The sequence below is a fragment of the Amblyraja radiata genome, chromosome 14 (assembly GCF_010909765.2).
Source record: "Amblyraja radiata isolate CabotCenter1 chromosome 14, sAmbRad1.1.pri, whole genome shotgun sequence".
NCBI lineage: Eukaryota > Metazoa > Chordata > Chondrichthyes > Rajiformes > Rajidae > Amblyraja > Amblyraja radiata.
The window spans coordinates 18,015,541-18,031,087 of NC_045969.1; the positions used below are offsets into that span (position 1 = coordinate 18,015,541).

Consider the following 15,547-nt stretch of genomic DNA (forward strand, 5'->3'; position numbering starts at 1 on the left):
TCTTCCTTGGTGTCACGTAGCTTTACTTCTTAAGTCACCTGCTTGCATTTTTGCTGCTTAACAGCTGAGCTCCAGGCTACAGTTGACTTGTCCATTGAAGTATGCGAAAGCATTAAGCCCCTGTCCCACTTACGTGCCCTTGGCACGATAATTACGCAACCTCGTGGTCGTGTTGAGGTGCGACGGTCCTGCGAAGGTCGCCCGCGACAATGCGTCCACACAGCCGTCTGGAGTGCATGACGTCATTTGAAGATGGACACAAAATGCAGGAGTAACTCAGCGGGACCGGCATCATCTCTGGAGAGAAGCAATGGGTGATGTTTCGGGTCGAGACCCTTCTTCAGCCTGAAAGAAGGGTCTTGACCCGAAACCTCATCTGTTCAACCTTCTCTCCAGAGATGCTGCCGGTCCTGCTGAGTTATTCCAGCATTTTGTGTCTTATCTTCAATTTTCGTGGCCCCGCTCTGGGAATAGAAATGGGGGCGGATCCGGACCGCAATGGCCGTGAGCCCCAGGCCGAGCTCGGCGATCGTTTGCCTGCTTCTGTTGCTGTTGGAGGTGAGACGTTGCATCGCGCCAGGGTCTTGGGCCTGTCCCACTTTGGCCGTCATTTACGCGACAGGCCGGTGGCGCGCGAAGATTTCGTTCGCTACAAAATTTCGGAGCGCCGCGCGGTACCGCGCACAACTCCATACCCCTCCGCGCTTCTCAGTGAGACCGGCCCCGCGCGGCCACACGATGCCCATGCGCCTCAACGTGTAATTTGCGTACCAAGGACATGTAAGTGGGACTGGGCCTTTACACTTAACATGTGTAAGATCATCTACCAACCTTTTGCACTACACAAGATAGACACAAAATGCTGGAGTAACTCAGCTGGGCAAGCGGCATCTCTGGAGAGAAGGAATGGGTACTTTGGGTCGAGACCCTTCTTCAAACTCAGTCCAGCTAAACCAGCATCTGCAGTTCCTTCCTACACTCTTCCATTACACAACAATGTCCTCCGACTAACATGCTTCATGACAAAACCCTTAAAAACGTACAATTTCCCATACCTTTGGAGTCACCTCTTGGTAAAAGCAGACATTGATGAATGAAATTCACCTCTACCTATTCTGTGCCACACAAGTTTTTGGTTTCTTGAAGAAAAGGACTTTTCAAGATCGTGACCGTCAGACCTGGCACAAAATTCTCTTGGCAGCCTTGATCCCTGATCTCATATAATTTCTGAGAGTAGGATTACCTGCACCAGACATCTTAAGAAACTTAAAAGATACAACCAATGCTGAAATTATACTGAAAGGATAAATCGTGCAATGTCACTGCTCATTACCAGGCTAATATTCCTAATTACACTCGATTAGCTTCATTGGGCAGGCCATATCAATATTGTGCACAGTACCAATAAACAGACAATATTTTTCGAAAACTGTCACAAGAAGATGGTGGAAAAGCTCAAAGTCGCTTTGGAAAAATGCGACATACCTGCTGTCATTTTGTAATCTGTAGCCCATAACTGCACAAAGTGGGGCTGAGCATTCAAGGCAATATTGAGAACTTGGAAAACTTGGTCTATGCATCAGGGGTGCAGTGAAGCACTGCAAAAGCAGCAGAATGGACACTGCACATCACAATCTCCCCAGCCATTAGCACCGTCAGCTATTCTCTGCCCCGTAATGGAATGGTCAGTAGTTCCTAAAGTGGCTTCCTCTGTCAGTTCAGAACCCACGAAACCAGGATGAAAGCCAGTCACCCTTGTATCCTGCGAAAGAAGAGGCTACACAATCTTAATACCAATGGAACAATTAGAAAATATACTTGCTTCATGTTGAGAAAGCATTGTTACCTTAGAATAAATTTAGCAGCATTTTTGTAATCTTTATTTATTTATTTATTATTTATTTCGGACAGAATAAAAGAATAAAAAGCAAATGTGAAACAGCATACAAAAAACAAAACAAAAATATTTATAAAGTGTCATCAACAATATCTATAAATAAATGAAATCATATGTGTCCGAAAAGGAGCAGGAAGAAGCCAAAGCTTATTAATTCCCACCCCTTGTTTTTGTTTTGGCGAGTAATTAAGGAGCTGCACATTAAGTGTTTCCTTAGTAAATTAGAGAGCAATTAAAAGAGATGTTCCAAAGACTTTATAATAGTGGTAGTTATTATTTCAATGTTTGTCTTTGGCGGTTGGTAGTGTATATTTGGGTGGTCTTATGAAATTTATCTGCAAGAAGGAACTGAAGATGCTGGTTTACACGAAAGATGCTGGAGTAACTTAGCGGGTCAGGCAGCGTATCTGGACTGATAAGTCTGATGAAGGCTCTCGACCAGAAACGCCATCTATTCATTTTCTCCAGAGATGCTGCCTGACCTACTGAGTTACTCCAGCATTTTGGCTCTACTATGAAATGTATCCATCTGTTCTGAAAGTTACTTACAAAATTTAACTTACAGGCATGGAAATTGGACCACTTTGCACACGTTTGTATGTGAAAATTGTGCATAAAAGCTGTTTAGTGCATGTTTATCCTGATAGCGATCATTTCTGGGACAATTAGCAACCATCAGGAATTTGGCAGAGAAGTGTCTGGGTGTGATTCACTTCAGTGTGGCTGGCATTAGCTGAGCATATTTTGTGCAGTTAATCTGTGTTGGGTCCTTTGTTGTTTGTCATGTACATCAATGATCTGGATGAAGGGGTGGTAAATTGGATTAGTAAGTATGCAGATGATACCAAGATAGGGGGTGTTGTGGATAATGAAGAGGACTTCCAAAGTCTACAGAGTGATTTAGGCCATTTGGAAAAATGGGCTGAAAGATGGCAGATGGAGTTTAATGCTGATAAATGTGAGGTGTTACACCTTGGCAGGACAAATCAAAATAGGACGTACATGATAAATGGTAGGGAATTGAAGAATACAGTTGAACAGAGGGATCTGGGAATAACCGTGCATAGTTCCTTGAAGGTGGAATCTCATATAGATAGGGTGGTAAAGAAAGCTTTTGGTATGCTAGCCTTTATAAATCAGAGCATTGAGTATAGAAGCTGGGATGTAATGTTAAAATTGTACAAGGCATTGGTGAGACCAAATCTGGAGTATGGTGTACAATTTTGGTCGCCCAATTATAGGAAGGATGTCAACAAAATAGAGAGAGTACAGAGGAGATTTACTAGAATGTTGCCTGGGTTTCAACAACTAAGTTACAGAGATAGGTTGAATAAGTTAGGTCTTTATTCTCTGGAGCGCAGAAGGTTAAGGGGGGACTTGATAGAGGTCTTTAAAATGATGAGAGGGATAGACAGAGTTGACGTGATCAAGCTTTTCCCTTTGAGAATAGGGAAGATTCAAACAAGAGGACATGACTTCAGAATTAAGGGACAGAAGTTTAGGGGTAACATGAGGGGGAACTTCTTTACTCAGAGAGTGGTAGCGGTGTGGAATGAGCTTCCAGTGGAAGTGGTGGCGGCAGGTTCGTTGGTATCATTTAAAAATAAATTGGATAGGCATATGGATGAGAAGGGAATGGAGGGTTATGGTATGAGTGCAGGCAGGTGGGACTAAGGGAAAAAAGTTGTTCGGCACGGACTTGTAGGGCCGAGATGGCCTGTTTCCGTGCTGTAATTGTTATATGGTTAATGACCATATTTTCATGAGCATATTTTGTGCAGTTACTGCACAGTATATTTTTCCTCCACTGACTAGAGTTGGAGCTTTTGGGTAAAACTTATTAATTCATGATTAAAAAGAGAGACATCAGAGATTCGGAATGAAGTGGTAATCAAAGGGTCTGCAATGCCACATTAATATTTTGTATACTTTGTTGCCTAACTTGGCTTTTCAATGACCAGCAAAATTTGACATCATTCACTGGTTTCTTCAATGATTCCATGCTTTGACACATTGGAGAGGACTATACTCTTGTCTGCTGTGTAAAGTTTTTTTAAAAGTTGCTACTTTTGTCAAAGAGCTCAGTAAACAGCTGCTAACTGTACACATACACAAGTCAGCTCTTGTAGCTTATAAATAGAAGCAAAACACGTTAGGGATTTCTTAAATTATGGATGTCTTAGTTTTGGAATTTTTATTTGTGGTGACCTTGATTTGATATTGACAAAATGCTGCATCCATTTAGCACACCAAAAGTGGGTGAAATCTAATTTATCGAATCATCTTACCATCAGAATCTACAAATTTCTTTCACTTTCCAAACATTCATTATTAGTTTTACCCATTTTTAGGTGTACAGCCTGAGAGGAGGCAACAATGAATGGGCAATTGGATCTCAGTGGGAAGCTCATCATTAAAGCTCAGTTAGGTGATGATATACGCAGAATCCCTATCCACAATGAGGATATCACCTACGATGAACTAGTTCTGATGATGCAACGGGTGTTCCGTGGGAAACTTCAGAGTAATGATGAAGTCACAATCAAGTACAAAGATGAAGGTGAGTACTGAATCTATCTTTCTATCGCTATACCTATAAAAGTCTCATCTTGTGTGTGTGGCCGTGTTTGTATCTTCCTCAAAACGCTACGTGCTAGCTCTTTTTTTATTACATATTCTAACTCATATTTTTCCTGTCCACGCTGAACTCGGGCTCACTTAAGATTTCATCCTATATTTCACAAGTTATCAACGATTCAAGTTTTAAAAAAAAGGAAAAAAACGGTTCTCACGCACAGCCTCAGTGCCACAATGACATCACAATGGGGCATTGTCAACGGCAACCGCAGCTTCTCGCAGACAGACTTTTTTCCAGGAGGTTCCACTGATGATGTCACAATACAATTCACAATGCACCAATTACAATGAGCTCTCAAGCTGCTGAGTGCCACAATGACATCACAATGTGTGGTTTTATGGTGGTTTTATAGTGGTTTCACTCTGCTTGAAATGGTATGGAACTGCACTTGAATTTGGTGGCCTTGCACCCTGCTTGAAATGGTATGAAACTGCACTTGAATTTGGTGGCCTTGCACCGTGCTTGAAGTGGTATGAAACTGCACTTGAATTTGGTGGCCTTGCACCCTGCTTGAAGTGGTACGAAACTCCACTTGAATTTGGTGGTCTTGCACCCTGCTTGAAGTGGTACGAAACTGCACTTGAATTTGGTGGCCTTGCACCCTGCTTGAAGTGGTAGGAAACTGCACTTGAGTTTGGTGGCCCTGCATCCTGCTTGAAGTGGTAGGAATCTGCACTTGCGTTTGGTGGCCTTGCACCCTGCTTGAAGTGGTGGGAAACTGCACTTGAATTTGGTGGCCTTGCACCCTGCTTGAAGTGGTATGAAACTGCACTTGAATTTGGTGGCCTTGCACCCTGCTTGAAGTGGTATGAAACTGCATTTGAATTTGATGGCCTTGTACCCTGCTTGAAATGGAATTTCAAGGAATAGCCGTGAGTCAACTGCCAGCCCACCAGCCGTGAGTGAGCTACCAGCACATCAGGCTTGAGTGACTGAGCTGCCATCCCAAGAATCCATTTGCCCCACAATGTCCATACTAACCCGCTGAAAACCAGTCCCTTCAGCCCACAACACCCATACTAGTGCTTCAGAAACCCCCCCCCCCCCCCCCCCCACCTGGCCACCAATATTGGAATTGGTGGAGAGGTGGAATATTGGGTTGGGGGACCTGCCCTCCCCTGTGAACATGGGACCCAACGGGCTCAAATTTTTCAAAAACAGCTTTATTAGCTTCCCAACGCACACCTTTGGGGGAGCAGCTGCACTTAGTCTAGTACTATTTAAAAAACAGGGCTTTTTTATGTTTGTTTAAAATAGGGCCATGAAGCCAGCTGACAAATTTAATTTTTAATGTCATCTGCATTCTTATCTAAATCGTTGATATAAAGGACAAACAGCAATGGACCCAGCACCAATCCCCATGGCACATCACTAGTTACAAACCCCCGGTCTAAAAAACAACCTTCCATCACCACCCTCTGTTTCCTTCCATGAAGCCTTTTCTGTGTCCATCCAAATCATTGATATACATCTTCCCCTCCATTATCGGGCTTCTGAACGATCTATCCATAAGCTAGGTTACTGTTTAATTAACCCATACCACATTGAAGACATTTGACTTTGTTGAAGAAACAGATGTGCTATAATACGGAGAACTACACTTTGTATCTTCCCCTTTGATCTATCTATTGTAGTTTAGTTTGAACTGATTGTACAATGTATGGTATATCTGATCTATTTGGATAGCATGCAGAACACAGCTTTTCGCGGAACTTTGGTACATAAGATCATAAGAGATAGGAATAGAATTAGGCCATTAAGCCCATCAGGTCTACTCTGCCATTCAATCATGGCTGATCTATCTCTCCCTCCTAATCCCATTCTCCCCATAAACTCTGACACCCGTACTAGTCAAGAATCTATCTATCTCTGCCTTAAATATATTATTATTAATGGCTATTATTATTGGTACATGGGGGTGGGAGATTGCAACCTTCATGTGGTCCACCCTGTTTCGACGAATGCAATCAACCTGATGTGCACAATCAAATAAGATCAAATAGAACAAGTTGTACTCCAACTTTAGGCTGTGCACGCCTTAAGCAAGAAGAAGAAGAAGATTGGTACATGCGACAATAATACACCTAAACAAACCACAAACAGCAATGGGCACATCGCCAATTCCTCACACCAGTAGTCACAGGTCTCCTATATGAAAAACATCCTTCACCCATCACACTTTGCTTCCTTCCATGAAGCCAATTCTCTATCCAGTTGGCTAACTCTCCCTGGATCCCTTGCAATCGAAACTTCCTGGGTAGACAAAAATGCTGGAGAAACTCAGCGGGTGAGGCAGCATCTATGGAGCGAAGGAAATAGGCAACATTTCAGGTCGAAACCCTTCTTCAGACAGTGAAGGAAATAGGCAAAGTTTCGGGTCAAAATTCTTCTGAATAGACAATAGACAATAGGTGCAGGAGTAGGCCATTCGGCCCTACGAGCCAGCACCGCCATTCAATATGATCATGGCTGATCATCCCCAATCAGTGCCCCGTTCCTGCCTTCCCCCCATATCCCCTGACCGCTATTTTTAAGAGCCCTATCTAGCTCTCTCTTGAAAGCATCCAGAGAAGCTGCCTCCACCGCCCTCTGAAGCAGAGAATTCCACAGACTCACCACTCTCTGTGAGAAAAAGTGTTTCCTCATCTCCGTTCTAAATGGCTTACTCCTTATTCTTAAACTGTGGCCCCTGGTTCTGGACTCCCCCAACATTGGGAACATGTTTCCTGCCTCTAGCGGGTCCAAACCCTTAACAATCCCCTCTCATCCTTCTAAACTCCAGAGTGTACAAGCCCAGCCGCTCCATTCTCTCAGCATATGACAGTCCCGCCTTCCCACTCTCATCCTTCTAAACTCCAGAGTGTACAAGCCCAGCCGCTCCATTCTCTCAGCATATGACAGTCCCGCCTTCCCGGGAATTAATCTTGTAAACCTACGCTGCACCCCCTCAATAGCAAGGATGTCCTTCCTCAAATTTGGGGACTAAAACTGCACACAATACTCCAGGTGTGGTCTCACTAGGGCTCTGTACAACTGCAGAAGGACCTCTTTGCTCCTATATTCGATTCCTTATTCTTATAAAGGCCAACATGCCATTCGCTTTCTTCACTGCCTGCTGTACCTGCATGCTTACTTTCATAGACTGATGAACAAGGACCCCCCAGATCCTGTTGTACTTCCCCTTTTCCCAACTTGAAGCCATTCAGATAGAAATCTGCCTTCCTGTTTTTGCTACCAAAGGGGATAACCTCACTTTATCCGCATTAAACTTAATCTGCCATGCATCTGCCCACTCCCCCAACCTGTCCAAGTCGCCCTGTATTCTCATAGCATCCTCCTCACAGTTCACACTGCCACCCAGCTTTGTGTCATTTGCAAATTTGCTAATGTTACTTTGAATCCCTTCATCCAAATCATTGATGTATGTTGTACATAGCTGCGGTCCCAGCACCGAGCCTTGCGGTATCCCACTAATCAATTCCTGCCATTCTGAAAGGGACCCGTTAATCCCTGCTCTTTGTTTCCTGTCTGCCAACCACTTTTCTATCCATATCAGCACTCTACCCCCAATACCATGTGCCCTAATTTTGCCCACTAATCTCCTATGTGGGACCTTATCAAATGCTTTCTGAAGGTCCAGTTACACCACATCCACTGGCTCTCCCTCGTCCATTTTCCGAGTTACATCTTCAAAAAATTCCAGAAGATTAGTCAAGCATGATTTCCCCTTCGTAAATCCATGCTGACTCGGACCGATCCTGTTACTGCTATCCAAATGTTCGGCTATTTCATCTTTTATACTTGACTCCAGCAACTGGTGTCAGGCTAACTGGTCTGAAGAAGGGTTTCGACCTGAAACGTTGCCTATTTCCTTCGCTCCATCGGTGCTGCCTCACCCGCTGAGTTTCTCCAGCATTTTTGTTTACCTTCGATTTTCCAACATCTGCAGTTCCTTCTTAAACAATCGAAACTTCCTGAGCGGCGTACCATGCGGAACCTTATTAAAAGCCTTGCTGAAGTTCAAACAGAAAACGGATACGGCCTTGCCCTCGCCAACCATTTTGCTTACTACGTCAAAAAATTCAATCAGATTCGTAAGACTCGATCTCTCACGTCAAAAATGTCTATCCAAATGCATATATATCTTATTCATAAAAATCCTCTCTAGCAATTTGCCCAACACAGATGCTAGGCTCACTGCTCTATAATTCCCATGCTTTTCCTTATAGCCCTTAGGCAATCACCATAGAAACATAGAAAATAGGTGCAGCAGTAGGCCATTCAGTCCTTTGAGCCAGCTTCGCCATTCAATATGATCATGGCTGATCATCTAAAATCAGTACCCCGTCTGTTCCCCATATCCCTTGATTCCCTTAGCCCTACGAGCTAAATCTAACTCTCTCTTGAAAACATCCAGTGAAATATCCTCCAGTGCTTTCTGTGGCAGAGAATTCCACAGATCCACAACTCTATTCCTCATCTCAGTCCTAAATGGCCTACCCCTTATTCTTAATCTGTGCTCCTCAAAAAAACTCTAGGGATATAGCTAGGGAAAAAATTCCAAGAACTCTGGTTGAGATATATGAATCCCAGTTGCCTACACCTTTCCCATGTCCCCTTCTTTTTCCTCACCAGAGCCTCAATTTGTCATCAAAGCTTCCTTACTCCCACCTACTTTGCTCTTCACTCTAACACAAACTAAACTCTTATTATCACATTTTTAAAAGCATCCTACAGGCCCGTACGAAGCTTTTCAAAAAGGGGGGTGGCATGACAGGATTACAAAAAACGTAATGTGAAATAATGTGCGCGCTGCACACATCACGAGCGCTAAGCGTGAAGTCCCTCGATGCCGGGGTCCAGGGCCCGCTTAAGGGCCCTGGAAGCTCAGGGGTTTTAGATGCTTTCTGATCCATTCTGAGCCTTGTTTTGGAGCATTTTTGCACCAAATTTATGACCAATATTTCAGAAATTAACAGGAATCTGAGATAGCTTTTTCACACAAAGGGTGCTGGGTGTATGTAACGAGCTGCCAGAGGAGGTAGTTAAGACTGGGACTATCCTAATGTTTAAGAGACATTTGACGTACACGGATAGGACAGATTTAGATGGATATGGGCCAAACGCGTGTGAGTGGGACTAGTGTAGATGGGACATGTCGGTCGGTGTGGGCAAGTTGGGCTGAAGGGCCTGTTTCCACACTGCATCATTCTATGACTAAAAACTGAAGAAGAAAAATGCATGTAGATAAGTAGAGCAGATTTGAAAGAGGAGTGAAATGTAAAGGCAGAGAGAGGTTTATGGGTGGAAAGGAGGGGGGAGAGTGGGCTTGGGCAGATGGGTGAAGGGAAAATAGACACAAAGTGCTGGAGTAACTCAGCGGGTCAGGCAGCATCTGCGGAGAATATGAATAGGCGACGTTTCACAGAATGCTGGAGTAACTCAGCGAGTCAGGCAGCATCTGTGGAGAACATGGATAGGTGACATATCACAGAGTGCTGGAGTAACTCAGTGAGTCAGGCAGCATCTGTGGAGAACATGGATAGGTGACATGTCACAGAGTGCTGGAGTAACTCAGTGGGTCAGGCAGCATCTCTGGAGAAAAGGTATAGATTATAGTTCGGGTCAAGACCGTTCTTCAGTAATATTCATGATGTGCCATGCATAGACATTCCTGAATGTTACCCAAACCATCGTGAGCTACTTTGTTACAGTGCTTGCCCTCTCCTATAACGTCTCTGCTGCCTTGGGTGATGCAGGACAGGACACAAGCTTTGGGACATGGTGTGAAGCTGTTGCCGTCTGTCCCAGCCTGGTAAAAACCTGGATGGAGTGGATGTGGAGAGGATGGTTCCACTAGTGGGAGAGTCTAGGACCAGTGGCCACAGCCTCAGAATTAAAAGACATTCTTTTAGGAAAGAGATGAGCAGGAATTTCTTAAGTCAAAGGGTGGTGAACTGTGGAATTCATTGCCACAGACAGCTGTGGAGGTGAAGTCAATGGACATTTTTCAGGAGATTGATAGATTCTTGATTGATAGGGGTGTCAGAGGTAATGGGGAGAAGGCAGGAGAATGGGTTTGAGAGGGAAAGATAGTCATAGGGTGATACAGTGTGGAAACAGGCCCTTCGACCCAGCATGTCCCATCTGCACTAGTACCACCTGCCCATGTTTGATCCATATCCCTCCGAACCTGTCCTATCCATGTACCTGTCTAACTGTTCCTTAAATGTTGCGATAGTCCCTGCCACAACTACCTCCTCTGGCAGGTACACAAAATTGCTGGAGAATCTTCGATCTTCCAGCATCTGCAGTTCCTTCTTGAATACCTCCTCTGGCAGCTTGTTCCATACACCTACCACCCTTTGTGTGAAAAACATACCCCTCAGATTCCTATTAAATATTTTGCCCTTCACCTTAAACTTATGTCCTCTGCTCCTCGATTCACTTACTCTGGGCAAAAGACTCAACCATATCTATTCAAATCATGATTTTATACACCTCTATTAGATCATCCCTCAGCCTCCTGTGCTCCATGAAATAGAGTCCCAGCCTACTCAACCTCTCCCTATAGCTCTGGCCCTCTAGTCCTGGCAACATCCTCATAAATCTTCACTGTACCCTTTCCATTTTGATGACATTTTTCCTATAACATGGTGCCCAGAACTGAACACAATACTCTGAATGCGGCCTCACCAACTTCTTATGCAACTGCAACATGACCTCCCAACTTCTATACTTGCCTGACCCGCTGAGTTACTCCAGCACTCTGAAACGTCACAGAACAGGGCAAGATTAGCAAGTTTGCTGATGATACAGAAGTGAGTGGTTTTGCAGATAGTGAAGATGGTTGTGAAAGATTGCAGCAGGATCTGGATCAATTAGTCAGGTGGGCAGAGGATTGGTTGATGGTTGCATGGTTCCTTGAAGGTCGTGTCGCAGGTATATCAGGTGGTCAAAAAGTATTTTGGCACTTTGGCCTTCATCAGTCAGAGTATTGAGTATAGAAGTTGGGAGGTCATGTTGCAGTTGTATAAGACGTTGGTGAGACCGCATTTAGAATATTGTGTTCAGTTCTGGGCAAAGATCCTATAGCGGAGCGTTCTGGGCACCATGTTATAGGAAATATGTCAAACTGAAAAGAGTACAGAGATCCCCATCCTGGATCAGTCCAATCAGGGTTTTGTCATCCACAAACTTGAGAAGCTTGACAGAGGTGTCTGTGGAGGTGCAGTGGTGATTGGAGTGGAGTGGAGTGGTGATTGGAGTGGGGTGTGTGTAGAAGGGCCCAGTCTTTGCAGACTGAGGTCATGCTGTGAATGGATGTGAAGTGTTGGGTGGGGTGGGAAAGGTTCCACTCTTTTCATACTGGAGTCTTGCCTTAAGTAGGTGTGAAGTGGTGAATGGGAAGGAGAGGGTGCCGGGTCCATTCTTTGCAGACTGGGGTCTGGCTGTGTTTGTTGGGGAGGGGGTTTCAGGGTTACGTTTCTGATTTTCAAGCCTGCAGTAATACTCATTCAGGTTGTTCGTCAGCTGACGATTGTCCAAAGAGCGGGGGGCTTTCCTCTTATAGCTGGTGATTTCTTGCATGCCCTTCCAAACTGAAGAAGAATCACTAGCTGAGAACTTGCCCCTCAACTTCTCAGAGTATCTTTCCTTGGCAGCTCTGATTCCTCTTCTCAGCGCTTTATCGATTAGGCTATCTTTTACCTCTTTAACGATTAGGCTATCGGCTTGACGCATATTTGCCCCTAACCATCCCCTCCCCCCCCGATCTCAAAATGGAAATGTTACATTGAAATCTGTGGAATCGGTGGAATCTGTATATAATGATCCCATTAAAATGTGTATTTATGTCACAAACTATGGAATTCATATTTTTCAGTATTGTTATCAAGGAAAAGAAAGCAGTTCCAATTGTTTGATATTATTTGATATTGTTTAATATTATTCATATGGAGGAGAAAATATAATAGCTCTAAAACCTACCTTAATTTTGCAATCTCACGCAAGATAATTCCCCTTTCCCTCTCCCCTCCCCATCTCTCTCTCTCCTCTCCCCTCCCCATCTCTCTCTCTCCTCTCCCTTCCCCTCTCTCCCTCCCCCTCCCCCCTCTCACATCCCCCCCTCTTTCTTGCGGGGGGGGGCGAAGATGAAGGTGGCGCGGGCCCAGCGGGCGGGGGGAATGAAGGTGGCGTGGGCCCAGCGGGGGTGGCGTGTGCCCAGCGGGGGTCAGCGGGGGTGGTGTGGGCCCAGCAGGGGTGGCATGAGCCCAGCGGGGATGGCGTGGACCCATGCGAGGGTGGCGTGGACCCAGCGAGGGTGGTGTGGGCTCAGCGGGGAAGGCATGAGCCCAGCGGGGGTGGCGTGGGCCTAGCGGGGGTCAGCGGGGGTGGTGTGGGGGGGAAGATAGCTTGGGCCCCGGCGGCAGGGGGAGGCGAGGGGAGCCGTTGGGTTCAGATTCAGCCGCTCCCGCCCGGGGACGAGAGAACAGAGAATTTTTTTTTGGATGACTCTTTTCTTAAGGGAAAAAAAGGGGGGTGCAGTCGCACCCAGCGCACTACCCCTTCGGACGGCCTTGTCCTACTTTCCGCTCATCCCTTTTCCCGCAAACAACCTACAATAGATTCCAGCAGGTTCATGTCTAATACTAGCAATGTCACAAAATTTTGAGATTTTAAAAATCAAGTCTTTAATTTATCCCATCAGATTAAGCATAAAAATAAGTTTAATTTGACACCTAATTGATTTTCATATCTTCAGTATTAAAAAAGTTATGGCCATTTTCATACTCGGAAATTAGCATCTTGTTCCCTATTGCTTTTTCATTGACTTAACACAAAAGCTGTGATTGAGAACATTTAAAAGCCGATAACTTTCTTAAAATTTAAAAGAACTGAAATAAATTTTCAGTTATTATAGATTGAAGCATTCTGAAACAAATATGAAACAATCTTACTTAGATGACTTGAAATTAAAGCATATAATTAGTTAGTTACCTAATTGTAGCTAATTGCAAAATTCTATTACTAGATCTAAACATCTATCAATTTCTTAAGAATAGATTAACATTTTTAAATAGCCTATGTGTCCAAATAGCATTCACACAAGAATTCAGAATATAACATAATTTTGAAATCTCATTAACCATATAACAATATAACCAAAAGCTTTCTTTACCACCCTATCTATATGAGATTCCACCTTCAAGGAACTATGCACGGTTATTCCCAGATCCCTCTGTTCAACTGTATTCTTCAATTCCCTACCATTCATCATGTACGTCCTATTTTGATTTGTCCTGCCAAGGTGTAACACCTCACATTTATCAGCATTAAACTCCATCTGCCATCTTTCAGCCCATTTTTCCAAATGGCCTAAATCACTCTGTAGACTTTGGAAATCCTCTTCATTATCCACAACACCCCCTATCTTGGTATCATCTGCATACTTACTAATCCAATTTACCACCCCTTCATCCAGATCATTGATGTACATGACAAACAACAAAGGACCCAACACCGATCCCTGAGGCACCCCACTAGTCACCTGCCTCCAACCCGACAAACAGCCATCCACCATTACCCTCTGGCTTCTCCCATTCAGCCACTGCTGAATCCATCTTGCTATTCCTGCATTTATACCCAACAGTTTAACCTTCTTAACCAACCTTCCATCAGGAACCTTGTCAAAGGCCTTACTAAAGTCCATATAGACAACATCCACTGCTTTACCCTCGTCAATTTCCCTAGTAACCTCTTCAAAAAATTCAAGAAGATTAGTCAAACATGACCTTCCAGGCACAAATCCATGTTGACTGTTCCTAATCAGACCCTGCTTATCCAGATGCTTATATATATTATCTCTAAACAATGGAACAACATGCGCAGTACGCCAATCCTCGGGGACTATTCCCGTTTCTAATGACATTTGAAATATTTCTGTCATAGCCCCAGCTATTTCTACACTAACTTCCCTCAATGTTCTAGGGAATATCCTGTCAGGACCTGGAGACTTATCCACTTTTATATTTTTCAAAATTGTCAGTACATCTTTTACTTTGAAACTCATAGTATCCATAACTACTCTACTCGTTTCCCTTACCTCACATAATTCAATATCCTTCTCCTTGGTGAATACCGAAGAAAAGAAATTGTTCAATATCTCCCCCATCTCTTTTGGCTCTGTAGATAGCTGCCCACTCTGTTTCTCCAATGGACCAATTTTATCCCTCGTTATCCTTTTGCTATTAATATAGCTGTAGAAACCCTTTGGATTTACTTTCACCTTACTTGCCAAAGCAACCTCATGTCTTCTTTTAGCTTTTCTAATTTCTTTCTTAAGATTCTTTTTACATTCCTTATACTCCACAAGCACCTCATTTACTTCATGCTGCCTATAATTATTGTAGATCTCCCTCTTTTTCCGAACAAGATGTCCAATTTCCCTTAAAAACCAGGGCTCTTTCCAATTTTTACTGTTTCCTTTCAACCGAACAGGAACATAAAGATTCTGTACTCTTAAAATTTCCCCTTTAAATGTCCACCATTTCTCTTCTACATCTTTCCCATAAAACAAAATGTCCCAGTCCACTCCTTTTAAATCATCTCGCATCTCATCAAAGTTAGCCTTTCTCCAATCAAAAATCTCAACCCTAGGTCCAGTTCTGACCTTCTCCATAATTATATTGAAACTAATGGATGATTTAGGAATTACAAGGATAGAACACCTGTATAGAAAAGGAAAATTTCTTTTATTCCAGGAGTTACAAGATATTTATGGATTGTCTCCACAACATTTGTTTAGGTATTTACAAATTAGAGATTATATTAAATCCAATACACAAGATTATAAAAATAAAGAAGCAGGATTGTTAGATGAACTGTTTAATTTATATCCAAATACAGAAAAATTAATAGCTTATATATATAACATCATTTTGGATAAGGAGAATCCAATAACGGAAGTATATCGTCAAGCATGGGAAAATGAAATGGGATTGGCTATAACA

The 15,547-nt window shown here is 43.6% G+C and overlaps 1 protein-coding gene across 2 annotated transcripts in view; it reads left to right on the forward strand.

The window, feature by feature from the left end:
- The window catches only part of tfg (trafficking from ER to golgi regulator), a 94,055-nt gene that overhangs the window by 12,868 nt on the left and 65,640 nt on the right, over window positions 1-15,547 (forward strand). For both annotated transcript variants that reach the window (XM_033032690.1, XM_033032689.1), the window contains exon 2: window positions 4,249-4,457. In XM_033032690.1, the coding sequence (XP_032888581.1) occupies window positions 4,274-4,457 (184 nt within the window). In that variant the 5' untranslated portion in view covers window positions 4,249-4,273. The remainder of the gene's footprint in view (window positions 1-4,248; window positions 4,458-15,547) is intronic.